The 26,325-nt window shown below is 38.1% G+C and overlaps 1 protein-coding gene across 1 annotated transcript in view; it reads left to right on the top strand.

The window, feature by feature from the left end:
• The first annotated feature begins 11,984 nt into the window (after window positions 1-11,984).
• The window catches only part of ppfibp1a (PPFIA binding protein 1a), a 28,481-nt gene continuing 14,140 nt past the window's right edge, over window positions 11,985-26,325 (top strand). The window contains exons 1-6 of the mRNA XM_053650408.1: window positions 11,985-12,187; window positions 19,367-19,439; window positions 20,700-20,905; window positions 23,132-23,221; window positions 23,325-23,438; window positions 25,521-25,631. Coding sequence (XP_053506383.1) covers window positions 19,376-19,439; window positions 20,700-20,905; window positions 23,132-23,221; window positions 23,325-23,438; window positions 25,521-25,631 — 585 coding nt within the window. The 5' untranslated portion in view covers window positions 11,985-12,187; window positions 19,367-19,375. The remainder of the gene's footprint in view (window positions 12,188-19,366; window positions 19,440-20,699; window positions 20,906-23,131; window positions 23,222-23,324; window positions 23,439-25,520; window positions 25,632-26,325) is intronic.

The raw sequence follows: 26,325 nt of genomic DNA, 5'->3' as shown, positions 1-26,325 counted from the left end.
GTTTCTTGTATTTGTAGAACTTTGTGTTGTGAAATATACATGAAACATGCTGAATAAAGATTTATTAGGCGTACTCTGGCCTGTAATTATTTATATCTCAGATAGCCATAGCGACAGCTCAGTAAACACCACTCTGTATTTCTCACCACTTCTCGCTCTCTCCCCATGACTCTGTCCAGGTTGTTGAGATAGGAGACCTTCATACTCTCCAGCATTTCCTGGTGAGCCTTCATCTTCTCCTTCACTTCTTTTGATTCCCTCACCTTGTCCCAATCTTCATCGCTCTACAGACAGACACGAAAAAGCAACATCTATCAGCAAAGCTTTACACGCTTAAACCTTGCTGATTTACTTTAAACATAATGGTAATCTTTCACTAATCCCCAATATTTAACCCACATTTCAGAATGTACAGAATAACCTGCTCCTGAGAAGTTACATTAACCTTTTCATGCAGTTTATTTTACTTGTTTTAACTGCAGAAATTATATTTTCCTGTAATGTTAGTCTAAGAAAAAACATGAAGTGATATTGTTGATGTTAAAAATATATATGGCCTGAGACTGTTGCATGATGCAGCTGATTAAGGAGGTAAAAACAAACTAAACTATTTTTTATCTTTAATAAAACAAACATAAAAGGCATTAATTAAAGAATCTGCACCAGAAGGTTTTTTAAATTAAATAATATTTAATTGTATCCTTTTTATATTAGGAAATTATTTACAATTCACTATAATTGCTAAACATCAAATTGTTAATTTAAATAAACTAATAAAAAAAGATGCTCACTGGAGAATTTAATCTGTGGTATTGTGTAACAGGTTTGTAAAGATCTATCAGAGGTGTTTAGAAAAGCAAATAGCCTCTGGTTTATGTTAAATTACACTTTGCATCTTTTCTTAAAAACAGCCTTAAATTGATTCTCCATAAGTGTAGACACTTTACATGAAAGAGTTCATTTACTGTGAATTTAAATTATAAACCGTGATGAACTCACCAGGTCCTCAAAGCTTTGCCCACGGTAATACTGTTCGGTTCCTGGAAACTGGAGACCATTCTTAAACAGCTCTTCCAGGTTGTTAGAGACGAGATGCAGCCTGTTACCTTCAAAAGCAAACACCTTCCCGTCCTCACACACCATCAGCACCAGCTCATCATTGGGGGAGTTACAGGGGAACTTCTCAACAACACCAATCACCTCCATGAACATGTGTTCTGGGAGGTAGAACTGCTCCCACTCCTCGAACATCTCGGGCTCATCTTTGTACGATGTTTCTTTCAAAGTTCCGACCTTGAAACTAATTTTCCACCTTTTTCAGTTTAATCTCTGAGCCCCTGTGATCTGAAGCAACTTTTCTGATCTTCTGGAGATAAAGCTTCACCCCATCTAAACAAGCATAGAATTAATCACAAGCACACATCACACCAACGCTTATTTATACTATTTAACATCAGAGCTTAGTCGTAGACATGTTTATAAACATTTACCTTTTTTGAGTTCCGGAAGAAGGAAGTTCTTCAGAATTTTATCTTGTTTACCAAATAGGCAGAGAGAAGAATCCATACAGTCATTTTTTAAATTATTATTATTATTAAAGAGTCACAGCTAGGAGTAACAAAACCTACTCACCTCATTTCTGATGATGATCTCGTGATCTGGTGAAGATACTGAGAGAAGACCCCCCTCCCTAAACTGCAGATGATCAGACAGAGAAATACACAGTCAACAGAGAATAACAACAACGCGCATAAGTCTGATGTCTAAGGCTCCTATTGTTAATGAAATCATTACTGATCAGGAATTCGAAGTTCTAAATTCTAGTTCTAAATTCTAATTAAAAAAATAAAAAAACTCAGTCACCTGTCATTATTAGCTGAAGCTCACATGGAGGCTGTTCAAATGTAATGAATGTTTCTAAATGTTCATTCATAAACACCTGTACATTTAGTTTTGTGTTAAAGTTCTGCATTAAACACAGGGGTGTATCATTAGGATTAAAGCGGGACTGTTGCAGATTGGACTTAGTTGGTGTTTAATGCATTTAAACCTTTACACCACACATCTGGCGGCTGGGTCTCAGGTGGTAGAGCGGGTTGTCCACTAATCGTAGGGTTGGAGGTTCGATTCCCGGCCCACATGACTCCACATGCCGAAGTGTCCTTGGGCAAGACACTGAACCCCAAGTTGCTCCCGATGGCAAGTTAGCACCTTGCATGGCAGCTCTACTACCATTGGTGTGTGAGTGTGTGTGTGTGAATGGGTGAATGAGACACAGTGTAAAGCGCTTTGGATAAAAGCGCTATATAAGTGCACCATTTACAATCAAGTTTTAATTACAATTAAATATTACAAACCTCAGTAACGGTGATCTAAATTAACATATTTTGCAAGAGTTTTAAAATGTTTTTAAAACTAGAAGGCTAAAAAAAAAAGGATTAAAACAATTAATCACTGCCCTAAAACAATGATTCAGTAAAGAAATGTCACAGTTCCTAAGGGAAATGGCTGTAGATCAAGTTCATGGTGTACATCAGCCTCGTTTAACTGGTAGTTACACCAGACTCTTCCGAGTCTGCTTCTTCTCAAGGTTTCTTCCTCGAGTTTTTTCTTGCCACCGTCATGACCAGGGATAGAGTCACCCACTTAAAATCTCTATCCTGTGTTTATACAGTTATGCCCAAATGTTTCTATACCTGTGCAGAATCTCCATCCATCCATCCATCCATCCATCTTCTATACCGCTTTATCCTTTTCAGGGTCACGGGGAAACCTGGAGCCTATCCCAGGGACCATCGGGCACAAGCCGGGGTACACCCTGGACAGGGTGCCAATCCCTTGCAGAATCTGCTAAATCTTAATACTGTTAACAAAATAAGATTGATCATAAAAATCCCATGTTGTTGTTTATTTAGTCCTGTCCTGAATAAGCTATTTCACACAACTGTGTGTTGTTACCTGTATGATCAACGACTGTTTTTATGGTTTGTGTTAGTTGTTTATGAGTCCCTTGTTTCACAAATTGTTATCATTTTGTTTAAAGAGCTTTATTATTTATTTAGTACTGCCCTTCAGAAGCTAAATAAGATCGTTACATGTCTCCCAGAAGACAAAATAATAACAATTTACACTGATCAACCTGTTAAAAAGTTTACACCCCCATGGCTCTTAATGTATCATGTTACCTTCTTCAGCATCAGTGAATGTTTGCACCTTATGTAATAGTTGTGTACGAGTCCCTCAGTTGTCCTCAGTGTGAAAAGACGGATCTCAACCTCATATAGCCGCTGTTGGAAAGGGCTCAAATATGCAGAAGATGCTGGAAACGCAAAGAATGTGCAGGACCTGGAGGATTTTTCGGAAGAACAGTGGGGAGTTTAACTGCTCAGGACAAACCCTTGTCCCTTGACTCATGAGCAACTATCACAACACGTAAACACAGTCGTGGATCATCCAGCAAAAGGGGCCAGAGGGGTGCACTTCGGGTCGGAAAGCAAAATGGAAAAAGTGCCTGGTTCTTGCACCCCGGATGTGAAAACCGGACTTAGAAAAAGTTTTGGACTTAGAAAAAAAACCCACAAGAAAGATAACTCGTAATCCAGGAGGGCCACGAGAAACAGACATAGTAGCCGTCTTCACGGTCTCGCCTCCGGGCCTCCGACTCACTCCCATCAACGTTACCACCAGTGAGGCCTTTGAAAAATGAAAGAAAATTTTTTTTTAAAAAATGATGAAAATGAAAAAAAATCAGAAGCTCCAGGGGTATCCAAGCACTAGAGAAAGACCTAGAAGCCACCTTCAGGGTCTCTTCTCTCGGACGGAGTCTCCCAGCATAAGCGCCATCATAAAGTGCTTGGACCCCTTCAATTCCTACAATCGCTCATTGGCCAGATGGCACCCCTCTGATAAACCCCATGCGCAAACGTCTTCCAGTCAAGGGTCAAGGCACGAAAGTGGTCGATGGGGTGCACTTCAGGTCGTATACAAAATTGGGAAAAGTGCCTGGTTCTTGCACCCCAGGGGTGAAAACCAGACTTAGAAAAAATTTTGGACTTAGAAAAAAAACCAAGAGACACTGAGAACCAGAGGGGCTTTCAGCATAGGGCTTCCACAGGCATGGTGCACTATTTTCGTACAAAATGACAAACTTCCAGAGACATTTCCCTTGAACTGAGAACCATAGGGGCTTTCAGCTTTGGGCTTCCACAGACATGGTGCATGATTTTCGGACAAAATGACAAACTTCCAGGGACATTTCCCTTGAACTGAGCTCCATAAGGGGCTTCAGTATTGAGCTTCAACATGCATGGTGCATGATTTTCGTGCAAAATCACCAACTTCCAGAGACATTTCCCTTGACTTGGCAACCATAAGGGCTATCAGCTTTGGGCTTCCACAGGCATGGTGCACTATTTTCGGACAAAATGACCAACTTCCAGAGACATTTCCCTTGAACTGAGCTCCATAAGGGCTTTCAGCTTTGGGCTTCCCCAGGTGATGTGCACTATTTTCGTGCAAAGTGACAAACTTCCAGAGACTTTTCCCCTGAACTGAGCTCCATAAGGGGGCTCAGTATTGGGCTTCCCCAGGCATAGTGAAATCGCAGCGGAGCCCGTTTTAAGCACAAAACTTCACACGTCATTGTTTATGAATGGATTTATGACAGATTTCAGCGGGTGCACGTCTGATTGCATAAGCACACATTGGGTTTTTTGTTCCCTTAAAATTTAGAAAATCTGTCAGAAATCCAGATATTAGATGCTAAATATGTCAGCACTCCTAACCAAAACGCTCCTAACCGAACACTCCTAACCAAATGCGCCTAACCAAACGTGCCTAACCCCAACCTTTAAACCTAACCATAACCTATCCCAAACTGTAGCTGGACACACGCAAAATAAATAAATTATAACCTGATCCTAATCCCTAAAAACCTAACCATAACCATTGCTCTAACCGTAACCTCTGATCTCTAAAACTTAACCTAACCCCAACCTCTAAACCTAACCATAACCTATCCCAAACTGTAGCTGGACACACGCAAAATAAATAAATTATAACCTAATCCTAACCATAAACTCTGACCCCCAAAAATTAACTGTAACCTCAACCGCTAAAACCTAACCATAGCCTATTCCAAACTGTAGCCGGACCCGCATAAAATAAATAAATAAATAAATCATAAAATCAAGGCCAACACCATCATCAAAGCCTGAATCAGAAGTAACAGCTTGGGCCCCAACCACTTCTACACTCAACTACAGATAAAGAAGAAAGCCCAAGTTCGGGTAGAACTACAGCCACATATCATCAGGAAAAGCCTCACTCAGGAGGAATGACTTAGACCTAAATGACTGCTAATAAAAGAAGAAAACCCAACTTCAGGTGGAGTTACAGCCAAATGTCATCAGCGAAGCCTCAATCATGGCGAACATCTTAGCCCCAGACAACTAATCACCATCTCCAACTGAATACCATCTCCACAGCCCATTGAAATCTAGCTCGTGACCCACCAACTATAAAAACTAATCGAGTTAGACTCGATTGGATTTGTTAAATCAGCAGACGCCAAGCCGGGGTCTGCTGCATTAACGATAGCTACGCTTAACAAGCGCCGGCCCGTGCACCTTCCTTGGTCCCCTATTCAACCACGCAATGGATTATTGTGATGGGGGGGATCATTGTATTCTTACCAAAACCTAAACCAGCCAGAGCCTTCATACCAAGCACGCTATCTGAGTCAAAGTAACCTTAGTCGTTGGTGGGCCGTGAGCTTCGACGACGATCATGTCCATCGACCACACCTGTCCAGTCTCCTACCCTTTTGGATTGAGGGTGAGGAGATTATTGGTCTCTCCTGCCCTTTTGGATTGGGGGTAGGAGGACCATTGGATAGGTGAGGAGAAACAAGCCCAGACAGGCATGGTGAATGTACTGCCCAGACAGGTAGTCCATTCTTTATTCTGCTTAACCTATCATTCCGACATGCGGGATAAAACCTGCCGGAAATAAGAAAGCCCAGAAGAAGAAAGCCCAAGATCGGGTGGAGTTATAGCCAAACATCGCCAGCAATGCCTCACTCAGAGGTAGCAACTTAGACCTAAAAACAACTTCTACATTCAACTGCTACAACCAACAAGGTCTTGTCCAAATCCCCCCATCGTAAACCTGAACCAGAAACTATAACTTAATCCCACTTAAAAAAATAATGACCTTAACCGTATCATAGTCATCGTAACACTGCCATATCGTAATCTAACATAATTATAACCAAATCATAAACCTATCCCGCACTATAAACAGAAAAAATAAATAAGTAAATAAACGTGAATAAATAACTAAATAAAGAAATAAATAACTAAGTAGCATAATTTAAGCTTAACCCTAACCTGTTTATAACCTAACTACTACACATTATAACCGATATCTCTCAAACCACAAACTATCAGCATAAATACATTAAATAAATAAATAAATAAATAAATAAATAACCTATTTCCTTAAATAACTTCTCATATAATACTTTATCAAGGGAATTAATAAATACCTCAGTATGGGCACGTCCTATTCCTCCCCCAGTTCTAGCTGATCACACCAGCCGTACCGCGGAAGAATATTCAAAAATTATCCAACTCGAAGCGAACACAACACCCTGGTTAGATTAAGATACGGTATGGAGATATAATCGCTGCGAAGATTTAATTTTATAATAGCTATTTTATGCGATTTGGAGCGTTTTACCACGCCTAAAAAACCGGAAGTCAGAACGCACTTTAAACACAGAGGCCACGCAGAAGTCCGTTTAAACCTCAGAACTCGACACATGTATTTTTATGAATGGATTAAAGGCTTATTTCAAATTAAAGTTCAATCACACAGGTACACAAATAATTAAATTAATAACCTAATTGTAATTTAATCCTAAACCGGCTCATAACTTATTTACAAACGCTTAAACCGTAAATAATAAAGTAATAATAATAACACGTGAAATAAATGAAATAAGGAATATAATATACTAGGATATAGAATAAGTGAATAAACTACTTAATTATAACCTAGTTTCGGCCAAATGAAACACCGGCTGATGCTGATCCCAGAGACACTCCTTGACAATAGGTGGAAACACTTACTGTATATTTCCAATATATAAACCACAGGGAAGACTGAGTTGGGAATCATCATCAGGACTGAAGACACTGAGATGCATGAAATCAGTAAGACTGTAAAGCATCCATCCATTCATATTCTGTACCGCTTATCCTACACAGGGTCATGGCTGAGCCTGGAGCCTATCCCAGGGGACTCGGGACATAAGGTGGGGGACACCCTGGATGGGATGCCAAATTATCACAAGGCACAATCATACACCCATTCACACACTACGGACAATTTGGAAATGGCAATCAACCTACAACGCATGTCTTTGGACTGGGGGAGGAAACCAGAGTACCCAAAGGAAAACCCTGAAGCACGGGGAGGACATCCAAACACCCCCCAACCTCGGAGGTGCGAGGCAAATACGTTAACCACTAAGCCACCTTGCCCTCTGACTGCACAGTATATTGTGAAGAAATTACCTGCAAGATAAAATGAGGGATGTTTTCAGGTACTTTTCCAACCTGGATTGCTGTAGATATTTAGTGAAAGGAAGGTTATTTTTGATGTGACCATTTGTGAAGATGATGCAGAAGGTTAATGTGCTGCTGCCCTTTTTTTCACACAGGTGATTATTCCCAAAACAGTGTACTTGCTCCCAGAAATTTGAAAGACATGTCCTCACTGACTGAAATCACGCTCACTCATTAATATTCTTTTCATGTTGTCAGATGTTGACATTTCAAGGTTCCAACAAGCAAAAGCTTATCAAACGATAATGAAATGTTCCATAAACCAATGAAAATATATAGACAAATTGTTCGTATATGATCCACAGCATCATACTGTATTTTTGCATAAGCTGTCTGTGCACATGCAACATAATAAACACACATGGAGAACAACCTCATTACAGAGAAGCTTTCTGTTCAGTTTATACCACCAGGTCATGCTGAAATGAATACTCAGTTTATTATTGCGTTTTGTTCTCAGGCATTAAACACAGCTTATCATGGAATAAATACAAAGCCTCATTTTGTTGATGCTGACTCAGATGGGTGTTAATGAACCTGCTGTCAGCTGTAAATAGCAGCAGATACTGTTATAAACAGTGATCTCTAGAACAGATGCACCACGAGAGAAAATAATGACATGAAAAGTGTGTGGTCCAAACCAAGGAGAGCTTGTTCTAATGAGGGGTCCGGTGCCTTCATGAAATTAGATGTAGTGAGTCATGATGTCAGTCACCTGGTGCCAAGGTAAAACACTCTGCATATCAAATACCACTCAAACCCACAGTAGTTGGAGTCATATTTAACAAGAATATTTGGACATTAAGTCCACTTCTGTTTGATACGTGAGTAGAACAGGAACGGTCAATTGTTCCTGATAATTGAAGGTCGAAGCCACAGACTAACTCCATTTATCTGATGTATCTGCTCTGAATTTACTTTTGAGCTGTTTCTTCAATAGTCGTTGACTACTGAAGGTCAGTCAATGCCATTAAGTATGTAATAAGCACTTTCCAAATGACATCTCACCTGCTCCTGCTGTGTGCAGCTCAAGTATTGCCAGCTCTCACTATCTCAGGGAGACATCCTGACCCAGACAGGTTACAGTCTCTGGTGGTTGTACAAAAAAAAAGGCAGTGTATGTTCCAGGTTTCCACAATCACATTTCATTTTTCACAGCTGTACACTCAGGCATAATGACATTTTAATCAGAAAATACTATCTGTTATTATTTATGTTTACTGATAATGAAATGAGCAACAGGATTGATATTACAAAGGCAGATCAAAATGTCATCTGTACAAGTAAATCTGCTTGCATCTAAGCGAACAACCCTGCTGATATTGTTTCATTTTAGTTAAACCTTTTTTTTTTTACCGATCCATATTTATATTACCCATGCACATGAGCATTTTAACTGTCCTACATGTCAAGTGAAGAAGAAGAGGAAGAAGAAAAGGAGGAAAAGGAGAAGCATAAGAGGGAGAAGGAAGAAGATGACAAGTAAAAGAAGAAGAAGAAGAAGAAGAAGAAGAAGGAGGAGGAGGAGGAAAAAGAGAAGAAAAAAGGAGGTAGAGATGGAGGACAAGAATAAGTAGGAGGAGAAGGCAGAAGAGGAGGAGGAGAAAGAGAAGAAGAAAAGGAAAGCAGAGTGGAGGACAAGATTAAGAAGAATGTTTTTGACAATAGGAGGAAACCTGAGCATTGGGAGGAGAAAGAGAAGAAGAAAAAGGAGGCAGAGGTGGAGAAGAGGAAGAAGAAGATTAAGAAGAATGTTTTTGGACAATGGGAATAAGCCTGAGTATGGGGAGAAGAAGGAGGAGGACCAGGAGCAGGAGGAGGAGGATGGCGAGGAGGAGAAAGAGAAACAGAAAAAGAAGGCAGGGGTGGTGGACAAAAAGAATAATAAGAAAAAGAATATATCTGGCCAGTGGGAGGAAACGTAAACATGAGGAGGGGATAAGGAGAAGAAGGAGGAGGAGGAGGAGGAGGAGGAGGTGGCAGACGAGGAGGAAATCTATTTGTTCTAAATAAATTTTAATTTTAATTTTTTAGTAACTTTTAATGAGAGAACAACAAATATTCCACAAAAATGGTTGTTCTTACTGTGCTTGACTGCAAAACAAAAATTGTGCTTGTTTGCATAACTTTGGTAGCACACTTTGGTAGAAGGCTTTGGTAGACAGCTGTGGCTCAGTTGGTAGAGTGGGTTGTCCACTCATCGTAGGGTTGGCGGTTTGATTCCTGGCCTTGGGAAGACACTGAACCCCAAGTTGCTCCTGATGGCAACTAAGCACCTTGCATGGCAGCTCTGCTACCATTGATGTGTGTGAATGAAATACAGTGTAAAGTGCTTTGGATAAAAGCGCTATATAAGTGTGCCATTTGCCACTTAAGTGAAAAGTAGACTTGGGTTTTTTTTTGGTCTGATACACTATATGCCCAAAAATATGTGGACACCTGACCATCAAACCCATATGCGCTTGTTGAACATCCAATTCCAAAACCATGGCTATTAATATTGAGTTTCCCTAGCTAGAGAATCAAAATAGTTACAAACACATTGCATTGTGGGTATTTGCATAGGTCGCAGTGAAATGTAATGGAAACAACCCATAGGAAATGTTAATAATCATTTTGATTATCAGCATCATCCAAGGTAAAAGAGGTCACAAGTCACATGCAGCATTTGACAAACCAGAATGTCTTCCTCATCACTTTCCTTAAAAGAGCATTTGAATTAACCTGATTGAAATTCACAATTTTTTCAGTTTTCAGAGATTCACATTTTAAAAATTCAAAAATTAAGTATCTATATTCAAACGTGATTTTTTTTTTCCCTGATCACATATTCCAATTCAGTAATTCACTTTTCAAGTCAAGTGGGTTTTTATTGTCATTCATCTATATAGCTGGTATACATTGAAACGAAATGACGTTTCTCCAGGACCATGGTGCAACACAGAACAGTACACAAGACTACATAAAGTACAATATACAACAGTGTGAGATGAGTGCAAAGCAATAAATACACAGAATACACAGAACAAAACAATAAATACACAGGACAGTAAATACACAGAACATGGGATGTAAACTGTAAGCTATTGTGTAATGTAGCAGCACAAGTATAGCAGCAAGACTGGCAGCAGTGTATAAAAGGGTGTGTAAATGTGTATGTGATTGTGCCCTGCGATGGACTGGCACCCCGTCCAGGGTGTACCCCGCCTTGTACCCGATGCTCCCTGGGATAAGCTCCAGGTTCCCCGCGACCCAGTAGGATAAACGGTATAGAAAATGGATGGATGGATGGATGGATGGAAACATTATAATAATAATAATAAATACATGTCAACATCCGGGTTACTCAGGGGAAAGCATAGCCAATCAAGCCTGGAGAGTGTTTTGAGGTTTTGCATCTCCTGTCGTTAAACACCTCCCCATCTCATGAGTGTATGATTATAAACAGAATACTGCAGAGGCAATCATGGATTTAAATCAAATCAGAAGAAATCTGTCTTTTACTTATCGTGCGTCCTTTAGCAGGAGTCTGTAGGGGGAGTGTGAGGGAATGAGCTAGTTACAAAGTGGCACCTGATGCCTATTTGTTATTCTTATTCTCTCTCTTTGTGTTTGTCTCGAAGCGAGCTGAAAGACGACGTATAGGTTATAAACTTAACTAAAATTCTTAGTGGTTCATTAAATATAGCGGCGCTGCACTCAAGTTAATATTTTTTGTGCCATACAAATTGGGGGGCGTTTCTTTTTGTACTCAATTTGCATATGAGTCTGAGGAACTTGATTTAATTTTGAGCCTTATGTAAAGGTTGCTTTCAGCATTTCCTGTTTTGTGTTGGCTTAAAGGCCTAGGGCTCTTGTTTAGGGAAATGTTTTTTAATATCAAGTGTTTGACACTTGATATAAGACGGGTTCAGCATTCATATGATATAAGTAGTGGTCCTACAAATAATATCAACAGTGCTCTTACTACATCGGCGTAAAATAAATTAAACCCATGTAGTCGGTTTACCTGATTAATAATTGTTAATAAGTGTAGCTAAATAGTAGGCGTGCCTACAATACTGTATATTGTATAGTGGCATATGTGGGTCACATGTGGATCTCCTACACGACCACAAGAGGGAGCCATTTACTTGAAAATATCCTATAAAAAAGAAAACATGTAGATTAAAGAAAATGTGCCGGGTTGCTAGTTGAAGGAAGCGGGGGTATTATTTTCAGAACATGACCAAAAAAAAGCGGGAAATTAATGAATCCATTTCCACAAAAGTCATACTAAGCTGGACAAAATGCGCATGCGCAGTTGTCAATCAAGAACTTTGGAAAACTTTCCCTCTTGATGCTGCTTCGGCGCATGCGCAGAAAGATGCTCAGGAACTCTCAAAGTAGCGCGTAGTCGGCAGTAGGCTGCTTTTCCAAGTGCCGAAAAGAAATAAATGACTATGAAGGAACTAGGGGACGGCTGGAGAAACTCTGAAGAGACAAACGGATAAAACGTTGCAGAATATCCAAACATAATCTAAAACGAATCCTGTGTTGCAATTGAAAAGGAAAAGGTGGGTCATTTCCTATAATTGAAACGGGAGTTGTGAAGATTAAATTGACTTTTTTTTCTGACTTTTAATCAATAATTTTAATCAGCCTTAAATAGTCCATGTTCTCGTTATTTTACTTTACTCTGCTTTAATTACTTTAACATGCTTTCCCCGTGATTTGCTACAAACAAACGAAGGTCATGTTGGATCTCATTTGGACAAGCACGAGACCTTTGATAGACTTAATCGCGCGCGCCATGGTTGTGCTTTAACCATAAACAGCTGTGCATCATTCAGGTAATCTAACGCTAGACGTTAAAATGGTTTTTATGGTTTGTTTTGTATAAAACTCTTTATCTATAAGGTGTCTAAACCATTCCTGGTGTATAAGCAGTACTTTGTATGTAGACTAGTGAGCCAGAAATGTCTAACGGTCCAGTATTGACTTTACCTGGTGGTGCTTTTATGCTTTCTTATGCTCTAACACAACAGGGAGCTAATGTCCTGACCTGCATAACTTGTGTTTCCTCGTTATCTTTGTAGAGTTTGTCCTTAAACAATGCTCAAGGTTGAAAGGGTGTGTGTGAGGGACAGTCAATATACTTGAAAAATATACATTGTTCCTGCCCTTTAACCAGATTATTTTTAAACCAGACAGCACCATGACTAGTTCTGGAGTTTTAGTTTGTTTGTTTGTTTGTTTGTTTGTTTGTTTAAATTTAATTCAGGTTTATTTGGATAGTGCTCTTAACAATGGACACTGTCACAAAGCAGCATTACGGAAACACAAATTTCTGGGAAAATAAACCCCAATAGAAACGCTCATAATTTGTAATGGTTATAATTGGAATTAATGGAAGCTGTAATGGTCCCTGTGGGTCTCTACGGGTAATTTGTTGACTGCTATTGGTGACATGTTTTGTTTAGTGGATACCATTAAGTATTGGTTTTAATGGTTAGCTGATGGTTTCTAATGGTATATGTAGTGGAAATCATTAGAATTTCTGTGATGGTTTCTATTGTGTTTGGGGGGTTTCTTTGTTTGTTTATTTTTGTTATTCAGAAGGAATTTTAAGCCAGAGTTGAAAAAGGAAAAACTCCCTGAGACCACACGAGGAAGAAACCTTGAACATTCATACATTCACATGATCCATCCACAGCATTACAGTTTTGTAATCTAGTCTAAGGGTGTAACTATTTTAAGTTTTCTAAAAAAATAAAAATAAAAATAAATCATGGTAACACAATATTAATCAACTATTTAAAATGCACAGACTGGTGGAGAGAATTAACAGAAAAATGTAATACCAAATCTTTCTACAAAAGTCTTTTTGTACATACTTGTACACCAAAAGGAAACAAACATCAAATTGTGCTGAAATGTTAAAAAAAAAAAAAACTATATTTGAGTGAGACAGTAGTGGATTGCATAACCAAAATGCTTTATTGTGGTCTACATCCCCTGGAGGAGAAATGGAGGTTGCTATAGTATGATTTACGGTGAGTCCAGAGGGGGGGGGGGGGGGGTGTTGTGAAATTCAAGCTACATTTTTTGAGGAGTCACAACAGGACACAAAAGGGATGACGATCACTGGAGTAAGGAGCTTGAACTATTAAATCATGACACAATACAACACTAATGCAGGCCAATATTTAATCATTTTATCACTCTATTGTTAAACTGGTTTGAATGAAACTTCAAGGGAAGATGAGGTGTGGTGCAGGGATGTGCCAGGAGTGGTAGCAGAGATTTGTGGTCTTTCTTTGGGATCTATAAAACACAACAGGATGTGGGGTTATAGGAAATAATTGGTGCTGTAGTAGTGTGATGTGGCCTGATGCAAAGCAGGGTGAATGTTACCAGCCCAGAGTTGATTATTTTTCAATAACCGCATGTCCTAGAGTGTTTTAAAGCACCTCCAATTAGTTGTTTGCTAAACAGCATCTATTTTTTTTCTCTCTCTCTTGAAGTTAATAAAATAAATAAAATATAGAATATACCTAAGGACCCTAATTACTTAAGTGTAGGAAAGAGTGGCATCATGTTTGTAGTATCATAAGTTTATGTTTACAGTATATTATTTTTGCTCATGTCATGTAGTAGGTATGGTTTTTTTTGTTTTGTTTTGTTTTGTTTTTTTTTAATATAAAGCGTGCCACCAAAATGTTTTTGATGTCTTGCATAACTTGACCACAGACGTTTGCTGAGAGTTTGCTTAGTAACTAAGAGGAAATCAGATGAGAGCTATATCAGTATTGCATTATTTTTTTAAAAGGGATCTGTTGAGTTCTAGATTAAATCACAGACCAACAAAAGTCCAAATTATGGGTTCCAAGTGTAGTTTAATTTTGAGCCTCTGCACAGACCTAACATGGGTCTGAGAGGAAGAAGGGAAGGTTTGATGCTGGTTCACAGGTAGACTAATGATATACAATGAACTGTGTCTTTTTATAATGTTTAAGTAGTTGCTAAGAAGGACTTGGTTTTATAACTTGTGTGTGCAAGAGATAATTTCCAAGACTCTGCTAAGCAGTCAGAACACTATATTAAAACCATATTTTGGCTCATGGAGTTATAGGAACTAGCTCTGCTCTCATTTCATCCTATTTTTTCCTCCACTTGTGTGAACAATTTTGGGTTTGCTAGCCCAAAATCATGTGCCACCTTGATAGCCAAGACAGCATAGGTGTCATAATGACTTCCTTTTCCTGGCATATTTAGGTTTCCGTGAAACATTTTGAATGTTTATGCTGCAACTTGCAAAGTAGCATGTAATTTCATGGCTTCTTTCAACTCTACGGTCAACAGAAGCTCACTGCATTTGCCATATACTGCTTTTAGCCAAGCTACAGTGCCATGGCCCAAATGGGGAGGATTAGATTACATGATGCAGTGCATACACACCTACATAAATTACACACTGTGTTTTTCAGCACCACCTACAGCCTAGATTAAATATTTAGCATTTCAAAACACAGTTGAATCATGACTAGGTGGATGCTGCATTTTCCCCCCCTTCCCCCCCACCCCCGAACTGTTGACAGTTACTCAATCATCATTGATGTGAAAATAAGATTGATCTTTTGAAAGATTTCATGATTAAGGGCCATTTAGCCCTTGTAAATGAGTATTAAACTTTTCTTTTCTTTACCTACAAGGTAAAATCAGTGTGACACAAATTGCACCCTCAATCACAGAATGGCACCCTTTACTTCATTGAACGTCACCCAAAAATAAATAAATATATATATATAATATATAATATATAATATAAAAATTGTATCAATGAGCGAAACATTTACAATTGCATAATTGTAATTAGCTTGTAATATCTCTTGGCTTGCTAGACTAATGGAAGTCTGTTTGACGGCTTGTTGCATGATTCCACATATAAGGCAATTGTAAATCCGATTTCATTTTGAGTTTGAATTTGAACTCCTGCGTTGTGTCTGAAATCGTCTTCTCGCTCATTTATTTGATATGTAACAGATAGGTGGTTCTGTATAATCAATTTATAGGGCAGCAGTGAGGGAGATAATGCACCATCATGACCTGCCAAACCTAATCTATAAACTATTTTATGAACTGAAACCACAACACCGAAGTATTTCAAGCGTTTTTGTATTAATGCACCACGGCTCCTCTTTAGAACTGAAACAAATCACTCTGTATTGCTTTGCTTTAGTGTGGCAGTAGTTTACGTCAGTTGTACTGTAGATTTATGGTGCACTATTGGGGAATAATATATTAAGCTGCTCAGCGAGTGTGGAAAACAGTTAAATCATACACTACATAGTAAATACGGAAGAAAGTCAGACACGACGTTAGTTGATTGCTGCGTTACTTTGCACTGCAGCACAGCCATAATAGGAAATACAGACACGCAGACACAGATTAAATACGTCACTTGGCCAGGCTCTTCCTGTCTGACCTCAGCTTCTGTTTGGGATTGTCTGTTTTGTTTTCCAAACACCTCTTTTGTTCTTGTATTTTGTTCTGTGCGATGGGAGTTACACTCTTCTCATCCACTGCTTTCACAAGAATCAGCTTTACGTTGGAACAACAAAGTGAGCACAAGGAATAAAACATTTTACTTCGTCACTTAAATAACTTTATTCTTGATTAATTTTTCAACTGTTAACTGCATTTCTGTGTGATATCTGCAGTGTATCTATGTAGAGTACTTTATTTGGACATAGTCACATAAATAACAGTGGATTTTCCTCTATAATGTGTAACAGACGCAACACTTTATTCAGTAAGAGACCCCTTTAAATAACTTTTTTTAAAGGACTAACTGTGGTTTTATTTTACAAACAAACTTTTCAAAACATTAGGCACATTATTGCATGTGGAATAATATTTTAGCTATTTGTTAGAGCCAGAGGGTATTTTTTCCCCCATTCAGTGAGCCCTCATGCCCTGTGGATGGGGGGTGGATTCATCCTGAAGGACCGATCACTTTAATTCATCATGGAAGAATAACATCAGTCAGAATAACACTGTATAGATTTGCAGTGATCTCTCCTGACTCGTAGTGACGTATAGCGCCAAACCATGCCAACTGGTTTGGTGTGATACACTGTTGCTTGAAATTTTGTGAACCCTTTAGTATTGTCTGCATTTCATATATATAATATATAATGACTTAAAACATCATCAGATTTTCAAACAAGTCCTAAAAGTAGATAAAGAGAACCCAATTGAACAAATGAGACAAAAATATTATACTTGGTCATTTATTTACTGAGAAGAATGATCCAATATTGCATATCTGTGAGTGGCAAAAGTATGTGAAAGTTTGCTTAAAGTATCTGGTGTAACCCCCTTAAGGTAGAAAATTTCAAGCACCACTGCAAGTACCTGGTATCTGTAATAAGTACATAAAATATCTTAATTTTATATGTTCTTTGTTCTCTACAGGTGGGCATGGTGGCTTAGTGGTTGCCTCTCACCTCCAGGGTGGGGGGTATGAATCCCACCTTCACACTATGTGCAAGGAGTTTGCATTTTCTCCTCATGCTTCAGGGGTCTCCTCCAGGTAGTCCAGTTTCCTCCCCCAGTCCAACGACATGTGTGGTAGGCTGATTGGCATTTCCAAAATTGCCCATAGTGTGTATGTGTGTGTGAGATTTGCCTTCAATGTGGTTGTGCCCCGAGTTCCATGGGATAGGCTCCAGGCTCCCCCTTGAACCTGTGTAGCATAAGTGGTATGAAAATGGCTGGATGAATGGATGTTTTGTAATGATACAGCACGCAAATCCGTTTATGTTCAAATGTCACATTCCTCATTCGTACTGGTTCCAGGCAGCACAAATCAAGACAAGGCATAACCATTTACATGAAGCCACATAGCATACATACTGTAATAGAGATGATTCACTAAGAGGGTGACTCAAGTATCAGCTATTTTTGTTTTTCAGGCCACATATATACCACATCTGCAGTTTTGTTTAACATATAGCTCAGCATGTACATGTGGATGTCTGTGACACGGAGCAGCATGGGGGAAATGGCAGAGCGAGTGGATTGTTTTTCTTTTAAACTGTCATCCTTCTTGCCTATCAACACATCTGGCCAATGTCAAACTATGTAAATAAACCAGAAGTAGATCTACCTTTGTACTGTTTGTGCACCACAGGCTCTAAGCCAAATGGGGTTGTCTGATGTTTTAGTGAGAATTCTTTAGCGAGGAAATGGGATATTCTATTATTGCGTTTCTATTGCATTAAAAATGCTGCATCGCTGCAAGGGTTCTGTGCTATCTGTGTTTATATGAAGGGGGGGGCCTATGTGCGGGGTGTGTGATTGTAAGGTATGTGAGCAAGAGTACATCTGGAGGAGTTTTCCAGGAATTCCGATGGGAGGGGGAGGTGTCAGTGTTAGGAGAGCAGGTCGTATGAGTGTTGGAGAAAATGGTGCATGGTACTGAGCTCAATCAGACCCCTAATCAGTGAGAGACTCCAGATTCAGCTTCTTTGAATTGGGAAGGCACTGGTGTCCTTTTCACTTCTTGGAAAAGGTGCTTGTATTATATGCCTTAATAATGTCAGTTATTACTGGAAAGTATTGTTCCAAGCCAGAGATTGCTCGGCACACTCAAGATGACTTTCTTTCGTTTGAATAATTTTTCCATTGCACACTTTTTTCTTGGAGAGCCGAAAGGCTTTTTATGGCATGCGCTCACCGTTTAGCAACCCCTCTGTCGTGAGCAACTTTCTTGGTTCCTCGTTAACTTGGTTGATTCTTTAGGCAAATCAGTCTTTCCCAAAAGTATGCAAGTCCCTTGTTCCTTTTTAATTCAGCTTGACATTATCAAAACTGCGTAAGACCATTCCATTTGAAAGACGTCCTTGTAGTTGTTTTGGGGCTGGATCCAACGTTTAAAGGTTTCCCACAAGGATGTCATTTTGGCAGCTGACCCGAAAGTGAAATGAAGAAAAAATTTGACAAAACACCTTGAAAATGGTGGAAGGAAAGCTACAGTGCTTGGATGAGACAGACCTCCTCCCAAAACTCCAGTCTGGATATTGAATACATCTATGGTATTGTATCATATGACATTCAAATACAGCACTTTAGCTGTATTTTGACCTTTTCTGTTGCTTATTTTTGTTTTTTCAGCTTGTCACTTGCCTAGAGTTTGGGGGGGGGGGGTTCCATGTATGTGTACTGTATTGCATTATTACATTAGGCTACATTGATTTTCTCTGCGTTTTTGCTCTGCAAGCTGTATAATGCAGCTTGTGTCATAAAATCAGATTTAAAATAATAATTACAGGATGTTTGGATAGCTGATCCTCCAGGATAAGATGGGAAGTAACCACACTTCCGTGGAGTATTAATCCCAGGGTGTCAGGAAGCCAGGAACGCCACCACCATGCTTTATTTTGACGACTGGAATTCTGATTATTACAGAAGGGTTGGGTGCTTGGAGGAGCTAAACACCCAACTAAGCACTGAGCTAAGCACCGATATTTTACAAATGACGCGTCATTTCGTTAGCGTGACGTTAAAAATTGGTTTCCGGTTGAAGTAGTTAAGAGAAGCAGACATGTTATCTTTATCCATTCACATGAATAAAGAACCCTTTCATATATTTGGGTTTTCGCTTTCATACATTAGTTTCCCCCAAGATCTTCCACTGTTATGTGTTTAAAATCTGGTCATTTCTAATGGCTTTTGCATTCACTGTGCAGATTTTCAGGATGATGTCAGACGCCAGTGAGATGTTGGCAGCAGCGTTGGAGCAGATGGATGGAATCATTGCAGGTATTCTATAAGTCATGAGTCTATACAAATAGGAGAAAATATAGTTATATTTTTAATATAGTTTGCAAAATTTACAAATTAAATAAATAAATAAATAAATAAATAAATAAATAAATAAACATTTTTAAAGTTGTGCACAAGTATGTGAAGCACACCCCCATTGCTGTGAAACCCCTAAATTAGTTACCATCAGAAGTCACATAATTAGTTGAATAAAGTTGACCTGTTCCTGGAAGCCCAGAGTTTTAGATAACATGCGTAAACAAACAGCATCATGAAGACCAGGCAAATCCGGGACAAAGTTCTGGAAATCAGTGAGAGTTTGGTTTGAAAATCTAAATATCCCAAACTTTAAACATCCCATGGAGCACTATTAAATCCGTTGTTGAAAGCTGGAAAGAATATGGCACAGCCATGACTTTTTCTATAGGAGGCTGTCCACCAACATTCATTAACCCTGTAAAGCGGGGATTAGTCAGAGAATCAGCAAAGCATGGTCATTTCAGTTCCATGTTGTAACACTATAAAATAGGGAAATGTTCTGGGGGGTGAATACATATGCAATGCTCTGTAGATGCATGCAACAAATGACCTCCGTATTATCTTCAATGATGTGCACAATTTTGAATTAATGATCCATCAGTTCTGGATTAAATTATGGCATTCCTCTAAATGTGGAAAATCCCACAGTAAATAAGTCCTCTGCATCGTGGTCTTGCAAATGACTTATCTCCGAGGCAATTGAAGTAATGCAGTTGCACTTTTAGTGGTCTGGCGCTAAAACCTCCTGTCCAGGCTTTAATGGCTGGCTGTGGGATGCAATGTAGATTTTTCCACTGGCTAAGCACTGAGGAAATGTACTAATTATTCTCTCTGGCCGCACAATACAGTCCATCCCTGGGAACATCAGCAAGGCAGCAGGAAGAATTAACATATTTGCTGTTTGAATTAGAGCTTTGCTGTGCGTCTGCTCTTCACTGGCTCCTGTAATTGCAGTGCTTGATGTGCCAAAGTGTAAATCATCTAGCATTAGTGACCATAATGACTATAGTAGTGTTAGCCATTTTTGTTAGCATTTTTGTTAGCCATATTAACCTGTCAGGTTTTTTAAAAAAAATATATGCCTTACCCTAAATCACAAATGACCTGTATAACCTTATATCTTTGCATTGTATGGAAAGTTTGACTCAAAAATTAAGTCATTTTATTTATTTTAGTGTTTCCTTTGATGTGCTTTTTTTTTTTTTTTGGCCCCCCTAGGCTCCAAGGCCATGAACTACTCAAACGGTCTATTTGACTGCCAGTCTCCCAGCTCGCCCTTGCTAGGCAGCCTGCGTGCAGTCCACCTCCTCGAGGAACTGCGAGGGGTGCTGGAGCTGATGGATGCAGATGAGAGAGAGAGTCTGCGTAGCCAAGTGCCTGATCACACCACTGAGGGCCTGGTGGAGTGGCTGCAGACCCGACTGGTGAGTAGGAGAGTGATCCCATCATTACAATCTCCTACAGGATTCTGAAAGAAGGTTTAAAATGCCCTAGATCTCCTGAATAATTTAGATCTGCTTTTGTGTGGTTGTTTTTTTGTTTTTTTAAATAATGGTTTTTCATTAGAAAAAATACTGCCTATATACTGTCCCTGTGTTTCACTCTCAAGCAGCTGCCAAAATAGACAGCACTTTTGGGCCATGTGTCAGCCTTCTCCAATTTATTGTTATTTTGTCCACATTTCAAAGCAACATTGCATTTATTATTTTTGGAAAAAAGCAACTGGGGTGCAGGGGGATTGTTTTAACAAGACTAAATCTGCACTTATACTGGTTACTCTATGCACGTTGCTCCTCTGACACACTTAAAAAATCTTTTATGGTAGCACTACTTGTATTCTCTTCTTGATATATCGCTTTGCTTGTTTTTCCTCATTTGTAAGTTGCTTTGAATAAAAGCATCTGCTAAATGAATAAATGTAAATGTGGGGGATGGAAATCTTGGTAGTTAATTCTAAAGTTTCAGCTAAAGGTCCTGCTTGAAGAAGCATCAGCAGTTAAATGTTGTGACCCAGGGTTATTTCAGAAGTTTAATATTTCTTACTCAGATGTGGACGCTTATTTGTCATGTTCACTGTTATTTGCTTGAATAAAGAGGTCACAACTCACATAATTTGCAGCCTGAAGCATTCACTTATTTTTCTTTATAAAAATGCATCCTGTAATCATTATATATGACTATTATTTATATAATAGTCATATATATATATATATATATATATATATATATATATATATATATATATATATATATATATATATATATATATATATATATATATGTATATGTATGTATGTATGTGTGTGTATGTATATATTATATATGACCCTGCTCATGCACACACGCGCACACACACACACACACACACACACACACACACACATTCACACACTCGTTCACTCTTCTGGGCAATTTTGTTTAGCCATGCAACCTACAGACATGTTTTTGGAAGGTAGAACGAAACTGGAGAACCCGGAGCTAACCAACACAGACACTGGGAGAACATGTGCTGAAAATTTCTGCTTATGCTTATGTTAAATTACTGAAACTATCAACTTTGTAACTTTCTATAAAATGGTTACATAGTGGTGGTCTCTTGTCTGTCTACTTATTCAGTATTTTGTTCATTTTGATGTGTGGCATTAAAGGTGCAATAGTTGATTTTAATTTTTTTTTCTTACTATTAATATGAAGAAACAGGAAAAATATGTAGAACGTGATTTAATAAAAAAAAAAGATGGTTTAAGCCATGACCCCAGGAGAAAAGTATTACATTTCTGAGAAAACCCATTTGGGAAAACCTGTTTGTGTTTACATGGCCATCCTGTCGGTCACTTTATAGGCACTTCCTTGCACAAAAGATCAATCAAATCTTATTCAGTGCCACCTACTTAACTGATAGAGACCTAATCTGGAAAAATTTTGAGAAGTCTTATTTAACGCACCTTTAAATACAGATGAGGGCATAGATTCTGAAATCCTTTTTTTTTTTCTTTTTTTAAAAAAAACTCTGACGTTTGGGCAGGAGATTTCCTAGGAGCACGTAATGTAGTGTGCGTTACTGTTTGGACCTGTGTAAGCTCTTTGTCTCAGAATATTTGGAGAACACTTTCAGCACTAGAGTCAGAAATACTTTACTGCTGAGTGACCTGCACATGACCTGCTTGTAGTTAAACCAATGCTGATGCAGGTTAATTATTTAAATGTTTTTGGGTAGATCTTGTGGTAAAGTGCAATTTGATAGTTGTTTACTGAATATCTGATTTATGGTGGTGTTGCTTTTCGTTCTAAATTATTTCAGTTACTTGTCATAAGACTGATTGTATGAAATTGGTTGGCGTGTAGAAGTCACGGGAAAATAATGTGAAGTCTCATGTTGTTCATAATACACTCTCTTCGCATACCTTTACATGGGAACTGCATTTTATTTATTGTGATCTTTCTGTGTCCTGGGACCTTTTTAAACTTTCACTTTAAAAAGCAGGTGGACTATGTAGAGGTTCTAATAGTAGAAATTTTGACAGGATGTATATTTTTCATCCTGCATAGGGCACACCGCCATACAGCTTGGTATTAATATCTGAATCATCTTGTCTTGTGTCCCTGCTATGTAATGTATCAGTGGTTACATTGTTTACTTGTGTTTCTAGACTAATGGTCATGGATCTGCAGCGAGGGATTTGGCATATCAGGAGCGATTGTCTCGGCTAGAGAGTGACAAGGAATGCCTGATGCTGCAGGTGTGTAAGATATGTTTTCAGTTGGTATATAATTGTCTAATGGGTTTAGGGTTTTTTCTGTGGTTATTTTGTTAAATATAAATAAAAAAAAATTCCCCCTCAGGTGAGCGTTCTGACAGACCAGGTGGAGGTGCAGGGAGAAAAGATAAGGGACCTAGAGATGTGCCTTGAGGAACACCAGATGAAACTGAATGCCACAGAAGAATTACTACAGCAGGTGTGTTGAGTGTATGTGACTATACACAGCAAAACTATTTCAAGAAAGTCAGTTAAGGAGGAATACTCAAAATACTGTACAGACACTGTTTCACATCATAAAACTTTCATTTTCAAGTATTAAATGATGCATATATACACTCGTGAAAAAATAAGTACACCCCATGGACATTGTTGGCGCTTTTGACATTTGGCCAAGAAATCATTTGATAATCTTTGAAACAGTGCCTATGAATAAAGGTGATATACTTTAAACAAACCCACAAGGAAAATGATCTTTTTCAATAATTTATTCAACAGAAAAATCAGTAGATGTGAGATTCTTCTGTGGAAAAATTAAGTACACCCTTGTTCTCAGAAGCTAGTACTGCCCCCTTTTAGCAGAAATAACTTTGAAAAATTTTACTTTGGAAATTGTGACCATTTCTCCATGCAATATTTTTTTCAGTTGCAAGATGCTTGAGGATTCTGTAAAAATATAAAATATCAATGTACTTCAAATATATTTCTTGCATATAAATTCATGGGGTGCCAATAATTGTTGCAAACCTATATTTAACACAGATTTTTAAATTATATATACCTGTTTTGTTTGCAATTGTTTATCATAGAGTATTTTTGTGAATCTTTTGAACAAAAGGTTAAACAAGAATGACAATTTTTCACAGAATTCTTTGCTCATATTTACCAAGGGTGCCAATATTATTGGAGGGGTGTGTGTGAATTTTTATATTTTTTAACTTAAAAGATTCAGAGACAATTGTGATTATATTCTGTTATCCAGGATTCATTTCATTTTTCTTTTTTTCTTTAGGCTTTTATTAAAATAATTTTTTTTAACACCAGTTTCAACTATATACAGAAGCCCTAGGAGGCCATACATTTATGTGTGTGTGTATATAATATAATATTAATATATATATATATATATATATATGTATGTATGTGTGTGTATATATATATATATATATATATATATATATATATGTATGTATATATATATATATATATAATATATTAGTGTGTGTGTGTGTGTGTGTGTGTGTGTGTTATTGTTTTCTCATGATATCAACATGTTTTTTTTTTTCCCTTGTGATCACGACTTTTTGTGTGTACTCAACATAGCATGATGGTTTTTATTGTTCCTGAGGCAGCAAAAGCTTAGCGCAATCCTGCAGCATCATGAATGAACAAATTTGTTTTGTTTTTACTTTGATCAGGGACTCACACCAAGCTGAATTAGCTGTATGTTCGTCAGTGATTGACAACTTCCACATAGTATCATACACTTGAGAAGGGGACACCCCTCTCCTCTCTTTTAATGCAGAGATAAAGTCCATCTCTACAGCAGACAATAATTACATTTATGATGGCAAGGACAGCATAGAGCATTCATAAGATTTTCTTACGTCGTGAGAAAACAGCTTTTTGTCATGTTGAGATAACGAGAATTCGTGGTGATGAGAAAACAAGAAAGGGAGAAAGAGTAATGCATGGCCTCTTAGGACTTCTGTAACTTTCACCAGACATTAAATTAAAGAATGACAATTAAAGGAAAATAAATAACTTGATTAGGGGTGATTGGAGGAACAACACTGTCTGCTCACGTCACACCTCTCCATCATTGATTATTTGCCTATAACTAAACTTCATATTGTGCTTTATTCCTTACTTAAATTGTATAACATATCTTTTACCTAGACGTTAAACGAGTCCATATCAACCACCCTGTTTGGATTTATTTCAGAAAGAAACCTTGAAAGGAACCCATCCTCTTCTGGGCAACACTGCATATTGCGATCTTTTCTGCTCTATAACTTTATACTATAGAGTCAAGCAGTGTTAAAAGTAACTTGAGTATGAATACGAAAGTTCTTCTCTAATTTCATTCAAGTTTTAACTTTGTATCTGTCATATCTAAGGACAGTTATTGACTGTTAATAAACACTTTTCAGAATTAAATTTAAGCATTCAGCAGCACTGTGATATAATAGATAAGGATAAACTGGTTGTAAGCAGGTGTACTCACATTTGACCAGAAGATTAACTGCTGCATTAATCCAACCTGCATTGTGCTCTGAAGGAGTTGTTGAGCAGGAGCACGTTGGAGACCCAGAAACTGGAGCTGTTGACGGAGGTATCCAGCCTGAAACTGAAGCTTACAACTGCAGATCGTGAGAACAAGAAAAGTGAGGTAACAGTGACGGTACTTCTATCATTAGAAATGCTTTAAAAATGATCAACAAGCAAAAAAAAAAAAAAAAGTTAGTTAATTTTTTTTATGAAGTCACAGTATTTGCATTCATTGAGACAAAATCTGATTAGTGATGACCAAACTAAAATTCTCATCTGCTGGATTTGTACATCGAACACTTTCGTGAACTTCTACAGTACGTCATTCTGTTCATTAGCTATTGCCTGTTTTTTTTTTTTTTTGTTTTGTTTTTTTCCCCCCACAGCTCTTAGGTTTCTTAGTTTAAATCACGATTAAAATTAATTATGCTGTTAAGAAGTCATTTAACACTCATACATTAACTAAAATGTATAGCCTTTAATCATTTATTAAAAGCTTAAGAAGCTCACATTTTACCAAAACATTAAGATTAAATATTAGATCTGGCCATCATGCTGCTGTTCCTATACAGCCATGTGTAACCACTTAAACCCGTAACTCTGTCCAGGCATTGAGCTCTCGAGCCATTTCCTGCCATAAAGTCCAAACTGAGACTACACTAACGCTATTCAACTCGTCCGAGACGTACGGGATTTGAGCTCAAAACCGTGGATTTCATAAATTGTAAACTCCAGACAGGACTAAAGGGAATGGAGTTTTAAATACCAGACAAGGGAAATGTGGGTTTTGTTTTAGAAGTACTTTTATGAATTCA

This window comes from Ictalurus furcatus, chromosome 19 (genome assembly GCF_023375685.1).
Source record: "Ictalurus furcatus strain D&B chromosome 19, Billie_1.0, whole genome shotgun sequence".
Classification (NCBI taxonomy): domain Eukaryota; kingdom Metazoa; phylum Chordata; class Actinopteri; order Siluriformes; family Ictaluridae; genus Ictalurus; species Ictalurus furcatus.
The sequence above is the reverse complement of the archived record's forward strand: the minus strand, read 5'-3'. Positions and strand labels throughout refer to the sequence as shown.